The sequence below is a fragment of the Apus apus genome, chromosome 1 (assembly GCF_020740795.1).
Source record: "Apus apus isolate bApuApu2 chromosome 1, bApuApu2.pri.cur, whole genome shotgun sequence".
NCBI lineage: Eukaryota > Metazoa > Chordata > Aves > Apodiformes > Apodidae > Apus > Apus apus.
In genome coordinates, this window is record NC_067282.1 from 144,372,980 (window position 1) to 144,392,070 (window position 19,091).

General features: G+C 40.8%; 2 protein-coding genes across 3 annotated transcripts in view; one reads left to right on the forward strand and one right to left on the reverse strand.

Moving 5' to 3' along the window:
• Positions 1–256: 256 nt before the first annotated feature.
• On the forward strand, positions 257–6,439 carry STMP1 (short transmembrane mitochondrial protein 1). The gene is made up of 3 exons (XM_051640917.1): positions 257–359; positions 3,856–3,909; positions 5,988–6,439. The coding sequence occupies exons 1-3, from the start codon at positions 345–347 to the stop codon at positions 6,066–6,068; spliced, it is 150 nt and encodes a 49-aa protein (XP_051496877.1). The 5' UTR covers positions 257–344; the 3' UTR covers positions 6,069–6,439.
• An 8,502-nt stretch (positions 6,440–14,941) lies between these two features.
• The window catches only part of SLC13A4 (solute carrier family 13 member 4), a 28,738-nt gene continuing 24,588 nt past the window's right edge, over positions 14,942–19,091 (reverse strand). For both annotated transcript variants that reach the window (XM_051640597.1, XM_051640589.1), the window contains 2 exons: positions 17,190–17,327; positions 14,942–16,475 (listed from right to left, as the gene is read on the reverse strand). In XM_051640597.1, the coding sequence (XP_051496557.1) occupies positions 16,338–16,475; positions 17,190–17,327 (276 nt within the window). In that variant the 3' untranslated portion in view covers positions 14,942–16,337. The remainder of the gene's footprint in view (positions 16,476–17,189; positions 17,328–19,091) is intronic.

The window sequence follows — 19,091 nt, forward strand, 5'->3', positions numbered from 1 at the left end:
CCCGTGCAGTCCCGGGGCAGCGGCAGGCTCGGTGGCGGGAACCAGACACCTCCCCGTGCAGCGGCAGGGAGACCTTACGACATGGCCCACCGCGCCCTTTGCGCGGTTCCTCATCCCTGCCAGCAGCGCGGAGCAGCCTGCCCGGGCACCTCTCTCCGGGCGGGCGCCAGAGCCGCGGCCGGCCCAGCCCAGGGCGCGGGGCCGCCCAAGGGGCGCGGGCGGGCGGTGCTGGGCGCAGCCTCCCCGCGGCGGGGAGGGCGGGCCGCCCGGCTCCCGGAAGAGGCGCCGCCGCCGCCCGCTTGACTTCCCCGGCAGGCAGGCGGGCAGGCAGGCAGGGGAGCGCCATGCTGCAGTTCTTGGTAAGGTTCCACGGGGCGGCGGCGCCGCCATTTCGCGGCGGGGCGGGGCGGAGCGAGGCGGGCGGCGGCGGCGGGGCCCGTCCCGTCCCGTCCTGTCCTGTCCGCGGCGGCGGGAGGAAACGCGCTGGGTGCGGTCACCGCCCGCGCTCGGGGAGGCCCGAGGGGCTGGCGCGGCGGCCTCTCCCCGCAGCCCCGCGCTGCGCTCCTGGGCTGCTCGGCGGGACTCGCCCCTGCGGCTGAGGAGCTGCTCGGACGGGGCGGCTGCGCCCGGTGTTGGGCTCCTGAGCGGCGCAGCCGCTTCGTGGGGCGTGCGCCTTCGGGCGGTCCCCGCTCTCCGGCAGCTGCAGACCCGCCCTGCCATCCCCTCAGCCGCCTCCCCCTGCTTCACGGCGCGGCAGCCTCCTGTGCTGCCTTAAACCCGCTCTGAAAATAGCGTTCCTGCCTTGGTTTGGCTCCCAAGTCGTGCCCCTGATTTGCCGTGGAGATTCACCGAGGTTTTTTTATGTCCTCCCGATGCTCGAATTTATTTGTATTCGTATATGTGCCTCCCTCCTTTCCTGTCTTTCCAGTCTGCCATTTTGCTCGCCTTTAAAAATTTATCACAGGAAATGGGGATTTTTATATATAGAAGTTAAGGCGAGGGGTCATGTTTCGCTGCCGACTTTCATTAAATCCCCTTAGCAGCAGCAGAATGAGTAGACTAAAAGTTTTTGTACTTTTCTCATTCTAACACGCTTTTCTGTATGTTCCCTTCAACTCTTCTGGGTGTCTGAAGTTAGATGCCTGGCTAATCTTCACCAAATGCTTAATCGATGCTGATATTTTTACTGCCGAGTGTGGCAATAAATTTCCTGACCAAAAAAACCATGCCGGTTTCTGCTGTGGCACAGCATGGAAATGGCCTCGTGTTTTTCATTCTAATGGCGTGAGGGATACGACAGGGTTTGAGTTGTGTTTACACAGGTCCCAGTAAATACAGACATCAAGTGATAGCCTTTCATCTTTTATTGAGGAAGAATAATGTAGCTGGTTAATAAGTTTCATACGAAGTGTGTTGATACAGAGCAAGAAGAGATGGCCTGTTGTAAGTTGGGAGTCTTGTCTTTTTCTATGAAATGAATAAATAAGGCCTATTTCCTATCTCAACTTCAGAATAAAATGTAATAACAAGTATGAAAGCCTCAGTAACTTCTGTTGCTCTCTCTTGTAGTCTCAACACACAGTTACAGTAAATATGCCTAGCCACTCTCAAAGTTTCTGTGGTTATCAACTCCACTGCTTGCTGCTAATGTTTTTTTTGTTACAGTTGTGAAATGAAAACCTCTTACTAATTATGACTTCTTGATTAGTGCCTGAAGGTTGGAAAAAAGCTATGCTTTTTCTGGGTTTCTTCCTTCTTTGGGTATTGATTGGGTATTTACCTCTTGCTCTCCCTTGTTAGGGCTGTAACAGGGAGATAAAGGGATAATCTTGAAAAACATGTATTTTTGCTGTCCAGAGTTAAGCAGAAAATAAACATTTGTTTAAAATGCAACTTGAAACGCTGGGTAGAAATTGGAAGACCCTGAACTCTCATCAGCCCTGTCCTCCTTAGTTAACATGTATTTTTTAATTGGCTGTATATTTTGCTGTCCACATGGTTGAAGTCTAAATAGTGAAATGTTTCCCTCTGCTTGAATTGTAAACTATAAAAAGTAAATGTAACTGGGTGGATTGCTCTTGAATGTGGTGCTAGACTTTTCAATAAAGGAGTACACTTAAAGGGAGTGCTGATGTCAGTACTATCTGTACAGAAATAAGCCTTATCACACAGCAGAATATGATAGTTGGCCCATCTTTGAAAATATTTTAGGGTAAAAGCCTAGAAAACGGCTCATAATCAAGGACTGGGTTTGTGTTTTCAAGTGAGTTCCCAGACAGTGCTATAGACAGGAAATTCTCGTCTGCTGGAATGGTGCTCTGCATTAAGAGGGATCACAAGTCTGATTTACATCAGTGCAATATTTGTTAGTATCTCCCAGAGTACTTATTTTACTGATAATTAAAACTGCAAGAGCAAATTATAACCGGTGCAGTACACAAAAAAAGAATCCTACTTTTTCTTAAATTGTTATAGCTAAGCTCCTAAAAAGTAATAATAAGCAAAGAGTAAGACCAAAAGTCTGTTTAAGAAAATACTGAAGTGGCTTGCAGTCATGGTTCATTTGGCAGTTTTCAACCAATTTTAGTTTTCTGTATCTGGCTTTATTTCACCAGCTATGCTTACAGTGTCTGAATCACTGAAAAGATGAGCTGTACTGTATCCTGCTTTGGGCATGGAAAAGATGTAAAGTCAGTATGTGATGGCAAAGTTGTTACCATGAACAGTGTTTTTGTTAAAATATTTTTACAGCAGCGACCATCAGGAAAACCAATGTTCTTAAATAGAACTGGCCTCAGCTGCTGTATAGAGTGATTTTGTCTACTGACAGTGAATGAAGGCACAGTATTAGTAGTGTCCTCTTCCCAAATAGTCAAATGAGCTTTCATGATATAGAATATACTTACTATGAAATGTAACAATTGAAATAAAACCTGGAATCTTGAGGAGTTGATCAATGAAAATCTCGTCACCTGTTTTTGCAGAGAGGAATTTCTTTCACTTTAGAAATGTCATTATGCTCGACTGGTAGACAGGGCCTGGGCCAGGAACTGTGCTTCTATTTTGCTCTCACTGTCTTTCCAGGGTGCATTTTCACAGACATCCTTCAGAAACCATGAGTTTGCACAACTGCCAAATGAGATTGTGCCCTGCTTCCTACCAGCAGTGCTTTCCTGCATTGGAGAAGCCCCTAGGTCAGAGTGGATTTGGCTGAAAACTAATCTCTTGAGGTCGAAGGGGTCTGGAACGTGCAGTTATTAGTTGTACCAGAAGTAGTTTTACATCAGTTTAAGTTGATGGAGGAGCTCTAGTCTTAAAGCTTTTAAGGTGGGAATGGGATCTTTTGGCAGTCAGAGCCTCTGTTCTGACTCTCAAGCTTGCAAACCTTTTTCTCTACTGTATATTACTGTGTCATGTCTTTGTATATGTGTGTCCTTCTTAAGCACTGAGCATTGTTTTACTGGAGTGTTGCTTTAGGTTCTGCAGGTTTGGGCAAAGAGCTTTGTGATATTAAGTCCCTGCTGCTATCTCCCCCATTTTTGGAGGAGTTACAGTTACTGCCTTTGTGGGTGTGAAAAGAATTTTACAATGATGATCACAGTCTGATCCAAATAGTCTTAGAGATGTGCACTTAAAACACAACTGTGCTGTATTTTGATGAGGTTTTTCTGATGAGGAAGAGGAGTAAAATTGCACATCTCTGGAAGAAAGGTGATAAATTAAGTAGGAGCAGAATTGAAACTATTCAGTCTTCACATGACTTGGAATATTACATTATTATTATTTTTTTTTTTAACCAATATGTTTTAATTGAAAAGATGTTAACTATTCTTTTTCCTCTTTCTTCCTTTTTAGCTTGGTTTTACTCTTGGCAATGTGGTTGGGATGTATCTGGCTCAGAACTATGATGTGAGTATCCTTATATTCTCAGAATAAAAATTATTTTGAAAATATAAGGCTATTTTTCCTCAATCAGTATTTATTTTAAAGGTTTATTTTATTTAAACAGAATGCAGATCATACTGACTTTAGTTACAGAGGAACTGGAATGTAAATGGGATGAAATAATCTCCCTCTGACAACCTCTCTGTTGTAGAGCAATGCTTAGAGCCTTGGGGGTGGGGATCTAGAGCACACTTAAGGTAAACTGGTATCTACATAGAGACAGAAGAAACAGAAGAGGTTTAGCAGCTGCTTATGGATTGTACTGGCACAAAAATACTAGTTTCTGTCTGCTTACAGTGTTCTACACTCAGTACACCTGTTCGTTACTTAAAAATATTTCAGAGCATCTGAAATGTCAGTCTTCTGTACCAATAAAGAAAATAAGCTTTGCCAGCTTTTTTGAAAATTCAGCACCTGCACTTACTTTAATCAGTATATCAACCTGCAGTCTTTCTTTCCTTCTTTACTCACAGTGAGAAAAGAAAGTCAACTTTCCTTCCTTGGTTCTCGGAGTGAGCAGAGGTGTTTTCACTGTGAGAGTTAGAGTAGAAGAAGATTTAGAGCTGACCCTTCAATACAAGCTTTTAATTTCTGCAGAATCAGCAGAATCCCATGTAAGAGCAGTGTCACTTAGCTGTTTACAGGCCAGAAGAGTTAATGAAATGTAATACCATTTCTTTTCCCTTTCTTACGCAATATATATTAGCCTAGTTTTGAAAAAAAGCTGTTGAGGCTCAGATCTCTGATGACATTTACGTTTTGAATTCCTCTCATCTTCAGTATTGAAGTTATCTTGCTTGCAGAATTCTTATGTTTTGCTCCTTGCTTGTTGTCAATCTTTTGTGATTCTTCTTGTTCAGTCACTTCAACAAGAGTACGGAAAAAAGGCTGTTTTTTCTTTCCAATTTGTGTTTTATAGCATTATGAAAATGTAGTCATAAGAGCATATTTGGGTGTATCAATATGTATCGTAAATGTAGTATAGTGTTTTTTTGGGACTAATTGTTATATTATTATTTATAGTATATACTGTTATAAGTATTACCACAAGAGGGGGACTTAAGCTTTTGATTTGCAGGAAATAGTTCCCTGGGAATTTAACACTGACTTGCAGGATGACTAGTAATTTTATTTCTGGTATCAAAGATGATTGGTTTTAAATGACACCTAAGATAGACTTGTCATAATGAGGTCCTAATCCTGCAGCTGTACATACATGTTCTTACTTAAAAGCACATGGAGGATTGTGCTGACAACAGTGGTTTAGCTTAAATGTCAGGAGTGTTACAGTCTGGCCTGGATGATCTATTCCCTGCTATTAAAAGTGGCGCTTTTTAAAATTTTATTATTTTTTTTAACATTGTCATAGTTTACTGTTGGATTGCTTTATCAAAATGTTTCTATTTGCAAGAGAAAGGTGAAGATTTGAAGCTCACAAGCGGTAAATTGAATTTTCATTCAAATATGAAACTGCAAAATGTGGCCAATTTGCAATGCAATAGAATACCCCAGTGGGGAATTCTGGTTTCCTCAAAATGGTCCAGCAGAATATTTATTCATAAATTTCTTGAGAACATATTTGCTGCTCTTGAATATCTTTTTTTCTGTTTGTGACCAGTACAGTACAATCTAACTCCCTCTCCAAAAGTCATTATTAAAGTCTGCGCATCACTGCTTAAATCGGCTTATCCTTGGCAGTTTGTCCTCTTTCAGTGAGGAAGCCAGACTGGTCTTACTAAATGTCCTGTGAAATTATCTTTTTTCTTCCCTCCTGTTCCAGTCGCCACTGGCTGACTTTTAGTTTTTACAATCTAAATATTTCCCAAAACCTTGTGTGAGGTGCTTTCATCTGCTTTGTTTCTAACCTCTGCAACATAGCAGGTGCTGGAAGCAAGTATTTTACAGAAACCAGTTTAAACTTAATGGGATTTCTTGCTGCATTTATGGTATTGTCTTTCCTGCTGAGGCTCATGAAGCTCAGGATTTTTTGTTAATTTGTGTGTTGTTTGGTTTTTTTGTTTGTTTTGTTTTTATCTTGGAAGATTCCTAACATAGCAAAGAAGCTTGAAGAGTTCAAGAAGGATGTGGAAGCTAAGAAGAAACCTCCCAGTGACAAGTCCTAACAGAGCAATGTTACCCAGGTCAACTTGGTGCATACATCAAGGATGCAGTTTACAAAGATCAAGTAGAGGGTTGGCATGGGAGATTCTTCCACTTTTAGTCTCCTAGAAATGGAATGTCCTTCTTTTGAAAGAGCAGCCGTGAACTTTTCCTGGGACTGATTTTCAAGGGTTTCAGAATTTGGATTTGCAGCTGATACGTGACTGGATGAGATTGTTTGTATTTTTTGTTATTGCTTTTCCTAATATTTTATAACCCATTTTTACCTCATCCAACTGGAGTCCTGTTAGTCCTGTTACAATGTGTACCTTACACTTTGTGATACCCTAGTTCTTAGAATATAGCAAAATAAATTAAATGCATCAAGAAGTAATCTTCAGGATTTCTTGTCATTTGTTGTGAGCAGTGGTGTCTGCTTAAGATGCACATCCTTAAGATGCACATCCATTATCAGAGATGGCAAAGTTCATTTGTCAAACTGTGGACTTGGGGGAAAACGGGGAGCTCTTGCTTTTCCTGTTCTGTTTAATGACCACTTTCAGCAGTGTAGAGTTGGCACAAACATGGCTGATTTCAAGAAGTGTAAAAGGTCATTAACTTTAACCTACATTTCAAACTCGGTGTTCCTTCTTTTATTGCCTCTTCTTCTTTTCCTTCTGCTTAGTTGCTTGAGGATGTCTCTAAAGGGATAGGGAGGATGGGAGAGAGAAGAGTTGTCTTCCACCGGACTAATTGGGGTATGCAGAGGTCTGCATTTGTATTATGAATGAAAACTACTCTATGTACTTAGTGGTCCAGTTTGTGTAATCATTCTAAGTATGCTTTTTTACTGCCTCTTGGCGTGGAGCAAGGGCTAGAGCTCAGTATTTCCATCAAATATATCTGGTATACCCATTACTTCTTCATTCCTGTGCATGATCTTCAGACTATTGCCTTTGCATTTGGTTCAGAAGTTAAACATGCATTTTCTTAGGATTAGAACCATTTCTCTTCTGTGCTTCTTATTGTCTGGTGTACTTATCCCATTGCTTCCACTGAAAACCCTGATGTGTGAGAAAAAGCACGACATATTGCAGCACTGTCCTCTTCTGTTTGAATCTAAAGCTAAAGCTGCATTTGAAAGCCATAGTTTTGCAGAAAGTCTTGTAAATTCTGAAGAAAATATTGCAGTAATTTGAATAGATTTCAGTTATTTAATAGATTTTTAAATTAATTTACTTAATTACGGTTTTCCTGTAAGATAGGAGAGTCCTATCAACTCTGTAAGGTGACTTAAATTACTGAGTTCCCTTGACAATCTTTTGTCAAGGACAGATTTTCTCTTTGCTACTAAATACACAGTCACAGTAAATGTACTATGGACTCTCTGCTTTGATCTGCTCTTCTGAAATTGGATTATTCTCCTCCTTTTCATTGCTAATTTTGAGGATAGGTACCAGAAAGATATTCTGCTTGCTTTTGGTAACAATGCTTGGTGATGAACCATTAACAGACAAGTAGAAGGAACAAGCACAAGAGAACTATCTGCTGCACTTCGTCAGGCTCTTTATTAAAGCATGCCTAGAGTGCTTCTCCATCGCTGTTTTAGTTAGCATAAGGAGCAAGGCTTCAAAGTGACTTGTCCTTTTACCATGTTTTCATTCTCATTTTAGGAAAACGGTAGAACAGAGTGGATTCCTTTCAGAAAAGACTAAACCAGAAGATGTCCTTTGATCTCTAATGGGTATTTAGTCTGTGAAGCAGGCCTAGAGACATTCAGAAGGAAAATATCCCAAGCTTTGGTCACTACCTGTTTTGCTCTGTAGACCCAGTGAACTACACAGTGAGATAAACATAGCCTGAAAGATCTTAAGTACAAGGACTCCCCATGTACCTACTGTAATTTTCATCTTCTACCCCAAAGCCTGAATCAGCAAAGATGCATTTACAGATTACCTTACTACTAGCTTCCACTTCCTTTTGCATAGTGTGGTGATGGCAGAGTTCTTCCACAAGGCAGGGCAGTGGAGAAGGGGAAGCAGGAAGGGTTCACGTGTTGCTGCATGGAGAGGCTGAATGAACCATGAGGTTCTCGTGGGAAGATGGTGGCAGTATATTGTCCTAGACCCCTTCCTATAGTAAATACTCAACAAACTCAAACTGGCAGAAATTGTTTTGACCACCTACAGTTAGTTTTCAGAAACATGATGGTAGCAGTATGTATTGAAGGTTCCAGGAATGTGCTCGGTGAAGTGAGTTCACAGCTACAGTACAGCCATGTGTAGCTAGTACTGAAGTACCAGTGTACACTCTGATCTTTGAAAGGATTTTCCATTGCCTTTCGCAGATTGCAGACCAGAATGAAGGAACTTCCACACACAAAAACTTCTCCACAGAGTGAAACAGCACTGCACAGCTGTTCTAATACTTTAATAAATGTGATGAACTTCGTTTCCCCCAGTTTCCCTTTTTTTTTTTCCACCCCATTCCTTCTTTCCTGTTCCTGAGCAGAGTATTGAAAAATACTTGCTCTATCCCAGTCGTGTTTCTTTGCTTGCCATATAAAATTATGTTTAAAATTGGTTTCTTTCTTTCCTCAAACATGCTTTATGTTCTTCCCCTTTCTTTACACAGAGATGCGAGGGGAAATAATATTCAATATCTCTATATTAGTTGTCAAACAGGACTACATCACACTAAAAGTGTAATTTGGAGCTGAAACATTCAACTAAGTGTCCCAACAGATGTTGGATTTTTTTTTCCAATCAGATTATGATGTGAGCCAGCTACAGCTGTAGTGCTGTAGAAACTGTATACCGTCATTAATATTAAAGACAAGACATCTAAAGTGTTTCATACTGTTTGCAACACTTGCTGTGTTTTTTGTGACACATAGTAAGCTGGAGAGCTGTGTAACAATGTAACACACTTCTTGTCAACTTTCCAACTGCTGTTTAACACGTTACCTAACTGATTCAGTCTGAGGCTATTTTAGGTGATACTAAATCTTAACCTTATATTTCAGAGGGTAGAGATTACACATGGATAATGACTGCTTGATGGAGATCTTGCATCTGAGGGCTCAGAGTGACTATGGATGTAGTGGTGTCATAGTAGGTTTCACAGGATGGATGGACCTTCAGGATATCTAGGGGCAATTTTCCCACTTAATGTGGGTACTGTGAATTTCTGCACATTAAAAATGCCTATGTGGATAGCTGGAATCACCAGTCTTTCTTCCTTTGCGAAAAGCTCTTAGGATTATTGCAGTTGTGTCCATTTTCAGGTATTGATTCTTTTGAGATGTCCTAGGAGCTGAAGGCTTGAGGCAAAAGAGGAGGAAAAGAATATGTGAGCTACTAACAGACTTCTAAAATATTTGCTGTGGTTGAAACTGTTAATTTTGTGATGTAAAATGCTACCCTAGGGCTCTTTTAGACCATCTCCCATTTAATACAGTAGAGTTAATACTGAAAATGTACAAAATGCTAGATAGCAAAGCAAATTAGCTTAGTAGGCATCAGAGCTGAAAGGCAGACTGAATTTACCTCACAGAACTTCACTTAACATGAATGCTTAGTGATGTGATTTTATGTTGCAGAACCCTGCCCTTTGTTTAATGATGTGTGCTTCATCCTTTGATCTTCATGTTCCTTGTGTAGGACTTCCTCCAGTATTCTCATGTGACTGAGTAGTCCAGAACTGAACATAGCACTTCAGAAGTATTTCACCATGGCTAATAAGAGGGAAAGAATCACCTCCTCCCTCAACCTGTGGAGGATGCTCTGCCTAATGCAGCTCAGGGTGCTGTTGGCCATCTCTATCTCAAGGGCACATTGCTGACTCAGGTTCAGCTTGTCTACCAGGAACCCCAGCTGCTTTTCTACAAAGTTGTTTTCCAGCTTGTACTGGTGTATGGGATTATTCCTCCAACTTTTCATTTCCCTTTGTTGAACTTCTTAAAATTTGTGTTGGCCCATTTCTCTGGCCTGTCAAGGTCCTTCTGAATGACAGCACAGCCATCTTGTGCATCAACCGCTTCTCCCAGTTTTTTGTTGTCTACAAACTTACCAAAGATGCTGTCTGACCATCAATAAATATTCCAGTTTTCAGTAATTCAATGTTATTCCTGGTATTTTCTCTTGGGATACACCACTAGAGACTAGCCTCCAGGTGGACCTTGTGGTGCTCACCATAACCATTTAAATCTAGCATTTCAGCCAGTTTTCTGTCCACCGTACCATTCACTTCACTAGGCCATGCTTCCTCAGTTTGTGAGGTCGTTGTGGAATGCCACATCAAAAGCTTTGCCAAACAACATACATTGCTCTCCCCTCATCTACCAAGCTAGTAATTTTGTTGTACAAGTGCCAGGCTGGTCAGGCATCATTTCCCATTGATAAATTCTTGCTGATTACTCCCAGTTTTTTGTCCGTCATATGTCTGGAAATAGCTTCCAGGAATATTTGCTCTATCACCTTCCCAAGGATTAACATGTGACTGAGCAGCCTGTAGTTCCCCAAATCCTTTTCTTGAAGCTGAGAGTGACATTTGATTTTGTTCAGTCCTCAGGGGCCTTCCTGGATCACCATAACCTTTCAAAGATAATAGAGAGTGGCCTCCAAATTACATAATCCAGCTCCCTGAGCATTTTCTTAGATTTCCTTTTGCAGCTGGTGTGCCTATGAAGACCATTCTTATCACAAAATTGGGAGCCAAGGGTGATCCCAGTGCAGTCGGTATCCTCACAAGTGGGGCACAGCCCCACAAGTCTGCACACAGCAAGCAGCACCAGTGCCTGGTAGCGGAGCCTTTTGTCAGCCCCAGGCACAGCAAGGGGGTGAACCAAGCCTCGGGTCCATCCCAGGAAGTCTGTTAAGCAAGAGGAGATAGCACCAGAGAGTTTACTGGAGACAAGGCTACAGCGTGGGCTCATCATCCATCCAAGAGACAAGGTCAAAGGCAGACAGAAGTCTGGAGCTCCAGATTTGTGCTGAAGTGGGGCTCATGGGCCCAAGGGAAGAAGGTATGGGTGGGAGTCCCAGTTGAGGCTGACCAAGGTGACTGCATTGGCTTTCCTAACTCCATCTGACTCAGTTAAATCCCTAGTACTTACAGCCACCTTCTGTGAAACAGGAGTTATACTGCAAAGGATTTACTCAAGAACAGGCATAAGTTTAACAAAGCCAGCTCTTTCTCTTTTCATATCATCTACATCAGAAGCTTGTCTTATGAATTAATGTAAAGATACTTGACTCCTGTTAATGTAGAGTATGTATCTTCCCAGTGATTTCTGATGAATACAGTGGTGATATTGCAGGGAGTTGTGATGTCATTCAAAAAACGTATCACTTTTGTGAAGACAGAATTTTTCCACTGTGGTTCTCCTTTGTGGCTTTCTTTTGTCCAGTGGTGCTGGCAGCTGTGTGCACCAACAGCTGTTATGACTCCTCTGTGTGTGTTATCTTGAAGAGATTTGTTATACATGTCAAGCATCTGGAAATGTGTTTTAAAGGGCCCAGACTACTGTTGGCCCAGATTACAGATGGCCCTTAGATTACTGGGGAAATTTAAATGTTGCAAAGGAAGAAATTGAAATTTTAAAAATTAATAAATTTATTTCATAAGCCTAGATTGTATTTGTGTTTGCAAAAGCATGATTGTGAATTGACATTTGTGTGTAAAAATCAATACTCAATGTATGTGATGCAGAATTATTTTGAATATTAGGAAGTGTCGGTGGAAGAGGAGTCTCTGGGGAAACCTTATAGCCGCCTTCCAGCACCTGAAGAGGCTACGGGAAAGCTAAGTAGGGACTTTTGAAAAGGGCATGTAGGGATGGGATGAGGGGAAATGGTTTCAAACTGAAGAGTAGACTTAGATTAGGTTTTAGGAAGGAGTTCTTTACTCGGAGGGTGGTGGGACGCTGGGACAGGTTGCACAGAGAAGTTGTGGATGCCCCCTCCCTTGAAGTGTTCAAAGCCAGGCTGGATAGGACTTCAAACAACCTGGTCTAGTGGGAGATGTCGCTGCCGATGGCAGAGGGTTGGAACTAGATAATCTTTAAGGTCCCTTCCAAAACAAACCATTCTATGATTCTATGATATTAGAGTGCATATGTCATTGGGAAGCTCCACAGAGAAATCTTCTGTACAGCTCTTTTTATTTTTGTCTCAGAGGGACAAGAAAGAGGCACTTAGTTCATTTGTTGCACTTCTCAGTGGTATATGTTAGCCTTTACATATTCCCAAGACAAGGTTATTTTACTCATTTTGTACTGAGATAAAATAGCTCTGGAGGTTATTTTCTTTTTTACCTGAAACATACATTAATCACCATCAAATTTACTTTCTTGAAAAATAAAAATCATGAATTGCCTTAAGAATATATGTTTCCACCAAAGTCGATTCTGGCTTTATTCTTTAATGCATATGGAAAATATCCAAATACCCCATTCCTGTAAATCACTCACTCAGACCATAACTACACAAGTAACTCTCCCACACTTGGAGCCCCGATACTGGAGTGGAACTTACTGTTGGGTTTTGGTATGAAAACAGGGATTCTGCAACTTTTCATCCCACTGATCAGATGCCTTCTCTGTCAACTGCACCTTCAGGTTCAAAGATGCAACCCAAATAGTGAAATACTGATCAATGTATTAAAAATAAATCTAAGGGCCTGTTGTTAATTCTGATAGTAACATTTTCTGCAAATCAGAGAGAGCTGAACAAGTGCAAGTATTAAGCACAGATACCGTGCTTTGATTTTTTCCTGAGAAATATTGCATTACTCTATCAGAATGAAGAATTACTCAGTATAAATCACCTCAGTTTACTTCAGTGAAATTGTTCAAGTTTTATAACACTGTGGAAAAAAAAAATATAAAATATATATATATATGTAGCCTTAATAGAATTCTGATAAAGGTAATATAAAACTGTAAGATAAAATATTATACTGCTGCTAGTTAATGTGATTATACTTTTTGATAGGAATCTTAAATTCTGGGCTGAAAGATAAACTTTTGTTAGTAGGACTTGATGTATGTGCTGAATGTTTAAAGCATCTGGAAATCACTTCCTTTAAAAGCAGGCTTATCTCCCCTCTGAAGAAAAGGCTTTGGCTTTGATTATTGGTAGAGACAAATCTGAAGCTGAGTGACAGTGTAAGATACCAGTGGAAATTTCCCACTTCTTTGTCCAGTTGCCATTTATTTTAATTTAATAACAAGAAGAAGAACAATAATAATAATAATAAGCAGCAGCAGCAGCAGTCAGCACCTATTACTCTGACACTATGAGCCATGGATCTTCCCAGTCCTAAGCTTGTGGTTCATCTGCTGCTATTTTCCTTTCTGATACTCAGATGCTGTCACTAAATGCTTTCTCATGTACTGTTATGTCTTCAGTGAAAAGAAGGCAATAATGCATGTATGTCTAGAGGAAGAATCTGTCTGTGGGGCATGCACTGACTGATCTAATATGGAAAAATGGCTGGTACAGCACACTGCCTTCTTGCAAATGCCTGGTGGGACATGGCAGTAACAAGTGGCAGCAGCTATGAACACCAAAGTATCCTGAGAGCACAGAAACAGAAGGGAAGGCCATGGGGGAAACTCCTTGCCTAAGTCCCCTCCAATTTCTCTGCACTGATCTCATGAGACTCAAACTATGGCAGAAACTCATGGAAATATTTCTGAAGAAATTGCTTGAGAAATGCAGCACAACATCAAGCAATTCCCATTTACCTAGTGCTATTGCTGGACACCTTATTTGATTTGTGAGTAATCCTAGATCTCCCTGAAGCTGGTTGACATGCCAGCTGCTCATCTCTCTTGCAAATTAGAGTATCCAGTATTCATATTCTCTGAGAAAGGTGTGGGATAGCAAGGCCTGATGGGAGCTGGGCTGAGCAATAAGTATTAGGAGGGTGAAGGGTGATTTATTGCTGAGCAGCTAGGCAATTTGAAGATGATGGTGGATGAAGCGTGAAGTGAAAAGGATGAAAAGTATTAGAAGAGGAGTGCACATTAAAAGGTGCAGAGAGGCTGAAGCCTTAGGAAGAGAACAAGCCAGAAAGAGTTTCTTGGCAGGGGGAGAATGGTTGAAAGTAACTTTGGGGACTGTGAGCAAAGAGATGTCCTGCTTGTGCATGGGGACAGGACTCTTGGTGCTGCAGACTCCCACCCACTGAAGTGTTTTTTTTTTTGAGAAAGCTGCTTATGTTTGTGGACAGGCATGGCAGCTTCTCTGTCCTGCTTCACTGGCTGTGGTGCTGGGTGCAGCTTGTTGGGGGACTGCAGCTCATTCCAGTAGGGAGGCTGGGGTGCTTCTGCTTTGAGCAGAAGTGGCTAGCAATAGCCATTTGCTGGGGAGCAGGAAGACACTCAGGGAAGAGTGACAGAGTGGTGTGGAGGATCTGGATCCCAGAGGCAGGCATGACCTTTGTATGCTGGTGTGCAGCAAAGCAGCAATCTCAGGCTAGAACGAACACAGGAATTGGGGAGGTGGAAAGGGTTGGACAAGTGAGGCTGAGAACTTGTTTCATGGATTAGGAGGGTGTGGGGATGCACTCAGCCATTGTTTCACAGAAACTTTATTTTTCAAAACCAAATTTACAGAAACTACTATGAATAACAATTGTTTTCCTAAATGATGCTGCCTCCTGCTTTTAGTACAAGGGCTAAGACATGCTTTTGTGATTTTCTCATTTTGCTCCCCCTCTGCCAACCTGTGACCTCTTACTGTCTCTTTATTTCCGAGACAAGTCTGAGGGATCCCTCTGTTTCGATAGAAGCAGTAAATCAGCACCTCCTGCTGTGTCAACACTACTTCTACTAAGGGCTTGGTGGATTATGAGGTGAATATTTATATTCTTGCAGAGCACCAGAATATGCAGTAGTGAATAATTTATTTTATTGACATTTTATTTTTGCAGAATAAACATTCACACTAACATCTAGAGAGCCTAGATTATAAGTGGCAAACATAAACATTCATTTAAGTATAAATTTAAGAGTGTGATTACATGAGATCTTATCATTCTAATATACAGCTTAAGTGCATTGACATTAAAGAAATTATTAAAAACAGGACACAACACAAGTGAAGGTTTACCAAGTATCACAGGGTCCAAGTAAGGAAAGCAGGGCATTCACTTTGCAGATGATAAAGACATGAGCCATTTGGTTTGGTAGTTATCAGCTCTATATCACAGTTTCCTACATTTGAAGTTCCTGGTCTCTGGGCTGGTAGAGAGCAGGTGGGTGTGATGTTCAAGTGAATGCACACAATGAGGAGATACACCAGCACCACTCCACTTCAGCCCTCTCCCTTCTTACTCATGGAGCAGTACCGAGTGTCATCTTGAATAAGACTGCACTTTCTCTGTCAGGGGAATTGCAACTGCATAACTATCTAAACAACAACCAAAGAGAGAGGAGAACAATGCATCTGTTGGCCTGGTAAGGTTTCGCTGGTCACAGCTTCCCCTGCTGAAAACAACTCTCACTGCAATACAATGATAAGGAAGGAAGCTATTAAGAAAACTTTATTTCTGAAGCTTTTCCTTCCAAAGCAAAGATTGCAAGTACTGCAATATCAGAAGCTTTATACTAGTGCTGTGAAAAAAAACAACATTGTCTTTCCCAGGAGACTTCTTCCTATCTGTTTGGTCATTTCTATTATCCCTTTGAAGTGCTATAGCTGGTAGCTGTATTTCTGTGCACACCATATGGGTTAGATAGGAAAAAATTTCCAACACAGTGATGAGTCACCTCAAAAGAAGAATAATGATTTGCCTTTAAAAGAAGCAGACTTACATAACTCTGGGTTTGGGAATAAGACTCATCCTTCATTCACTTGCTGAGTGAATAGGTAGGGCTGAATACTGACTATACCAGTGTATGTATACTTGCCTTCTGTAATTTTAGTCATATATCCCCTGTTTTACAAGTCCTACATAATTGTTCTAGGACATGGAAAAACCATAGACAGAGAATTTGAAGGAGAGATTTTTTTCAGCCTTATAGTATCATAGGGAAAGCAACAACAGAGCAAAGCTAATCTCTCCTTTTAACTCACACTTATTTTCAGAATTTAAAAGTTTACACAAAAGACCTCCCTGTGAATCATCTTCATGGTTTTGCTACGGATCCTGTTTCCATGTATACACAAGTTTTCTCCTTTCTTTCGTATGTGCAATATAGTTTTAATATTTTGTCCCAACTCACTTTGGTCTTGCACTCTTTTTTTTTTTTGCTTTCATTCTTTTTTCTTTTTCATTGGAGATTATGTTTGGCTGGTGATGTTGCTGACTGATGCCCATTCTGGAAAAGTATTCAGCTGGAAGAGTCTAATTCCCCAAGTGTTGATGGCCACCATGACAACAGCCAGGCCAATCAGGTTTACACCCAGGCCAGCTTTCACCTACAAAAGCAAAATGCATCAGAGCACAATCAATGACAAATTGATCAGAAAGAGATAACATGGGAAAAGGAAAGCAGTGGTGTGTATGTATATGTGTATGTATGCGTGCATGCTGACATATATAGTGTGATAAGTTACGTATACTGATTGCTACAGCCAAAAAAAGTACAATGAATATTATGTATAAAACTATGCTGTGGGAGTTTGAGGAGTGATAGTCAGAGGCTGATGCAGGTCATTGGAGAACTGCTCAGTTTGTCAATTGAACTTCTCAATCAGATCATCAGAATTGGAGGTTATACCACACATTGCAGGGTTGTAACTACATGACTTTATGTGGAACTTGGTGATAAATTTAATGTCTCATTATCTCCTGTGCTTGTCTTAATGGGTCAATACAAAGGATTGTGTACTTCGGTTCTTTGACACCTCTTTAGACCATTGCGTTCATAAAAAATAAAGATGAGAAATGTGATTATCCAGCAGATGTGTGGGTATTCTCAACCTGACAGCTGGATCACGTGACAGAAATGCAGACTGATATGACTTTAAATTATTATTATTATTATTATTATTATTATTATTATTATTATTATTATTATTATTATTATTATTATTATTATTATTATTATTATTATTATATTTGCTGGATGTGTGAACAAGGTGTTGAAGTTGCATGAAGTGTGGGAGGATATATCTGATCTCTTGACTCACCATATCTTTTATCTGGCAGTGCCCATAACTGAAGACAATGGCATTTGGAGGATTACCCACTGGCAGCATCACCGCAAATGAGATACACATGGTGACAGGAATCAGGGTGTATAAAGGGTTGATGAGCAGGGTTTCTGACTGGAAGGAGAGAGGGAGAGAGGGGGTTTTCTGCACCAGTAAAAGCCACTGCTCATAGTTAGGATGAAAGGACCTTCTCTGCTTTACATGAAGAAAACAAGACTGTGTGAATCTCATCTGCCTAGTTTCTAAACAGTGTGAAGTATTTTTTGTTTGGTTTGTAGAGTAGGATAGTGCTATGATTTGGAGCTGGTCGTGCTCCAGGGCTTTATTTTCAGACATTTCACACTGGAGGAAGGTGAAGATTACTACTATTAGGCTGTCTTTGCTCTGTCTTTCCACTTGTTCTCTGTGTTATTTTGTGTTGTGTCTTCTGGATCTTAACACTGACTGCCACTTTATTCTTCATCCAAAAGAAGTTACAACATGTTGGCATTAAGAATTTACTTCATTCTGAAGATAGTGAAACCATTATGTAAAATCCTTCTGAATGCTGGTTCATAAAACTAGATGTTCATGGTCCAAACTCTCCTGGTGGTGTCCTGGTTTTGGTTTTTGATTTAGGATGAGAATAACATTTATAACACACTGATATCGTTGCTGAGCAGTGCTTACAGCAAGTCAAGGACTTTTCAGTTTCTCATACTGCCTTGGCAGTGAGGAGGCTGGGATTGCACAACAAGTTGGGAGGGAAAGCAGCCAGGATAGCTGATCCCAACTGACCAAAGGGTTATTCCACACCATATGATATCATGTTCGGCATATAAATCTGAAGAAAGGAGAAGGAAGGGGAGGGATGCTCAGGGTAATGACATTTGTCTTCCCAAGTAACCATTAAGTGTGATGGAATCCTGCTTTCCTGGTGATGGCTAAACACCTGCCTGCTGATGGGAAGCAATTAATTAATTTCTTGTTTTGCTTTGCTTACATGCACAGTTTTTGCATTATCTATTAAACTGTCTCCATTTCAATCCATGAGTTTTTCTCACTTTTACCTTTTAAGTTCTCTCCTGGGGTGTTAGGAACTGATTCAGTGGCTGTGTGGTGCTTAGTTGCCAGATGGGGTTAAACCACAGCAGGCAGGAAGGCTGTAATGGTGAAATATTCTTTACAATGGTTTAAAGAATGATTCTTCCACTGCAGCCTTTGGTGGTGGTGAGATTTTGCATTTTTTGTTACATTGCTATGGCCTAGTTTTATGTCATAGGGAGAGGGAAGGGAATTCACAAGGCTAAATTTGTTTTGGAGACGGAAGCATCTTCAGGTTACTTCTACAGTCAAAAAAGAGAGACTGCCTTAAGATGGCAGTTCAGACTACTAAAACTAGATTGCTTCTCTAAATTTCTCTTTTGGAGAGTCTCTGCATGGAACAGAGGTAAACTTGAACTCACAAGCCATACAAACATAATTACTTATTTTAATCTGACCATATCTTCATAATATTTCAGAGCTCTTCAAATAATGTACTTTGGGACAATCCCATAAAATAGTTATAACAGGCAAACATGACCTACATTTTGCTTCACGTTACATAAAACAAAAAGAGTTTTCTGTAACTGCTATTCCAATATAGAATGAAATTTGTGGTTTTTTCCACTGCTTTTGTCCCCAGTCTCCTGAATCTTTTTTTCTATCCCTTAAAAACATCTCTGCTTTCTCTGTTGGATGATAGTACACTCACCAGATCACCCTCTTGAACACATTTTAATCTGATATAAAATCCACTTCTACAGTCTTTTCTTGCAAGTAGTGAGTAGGTGACTACTAGCTAATGAACACACATTTAAAATTACATTGATAAAATTATCCCAAGCTATATGTGGA

Excerpts from the sequence above, each read along its gene's own strand:
- STMP1 (XM_051640917.1), top strand. Across the intron at positions 3,910-5,987 it reads ATCTGGCTCAGAACTATGAT|ATTCCTAACATAGCAAAGAA; the intron begins GTGAGTATCCTT and ends TTATCTTGGAAG.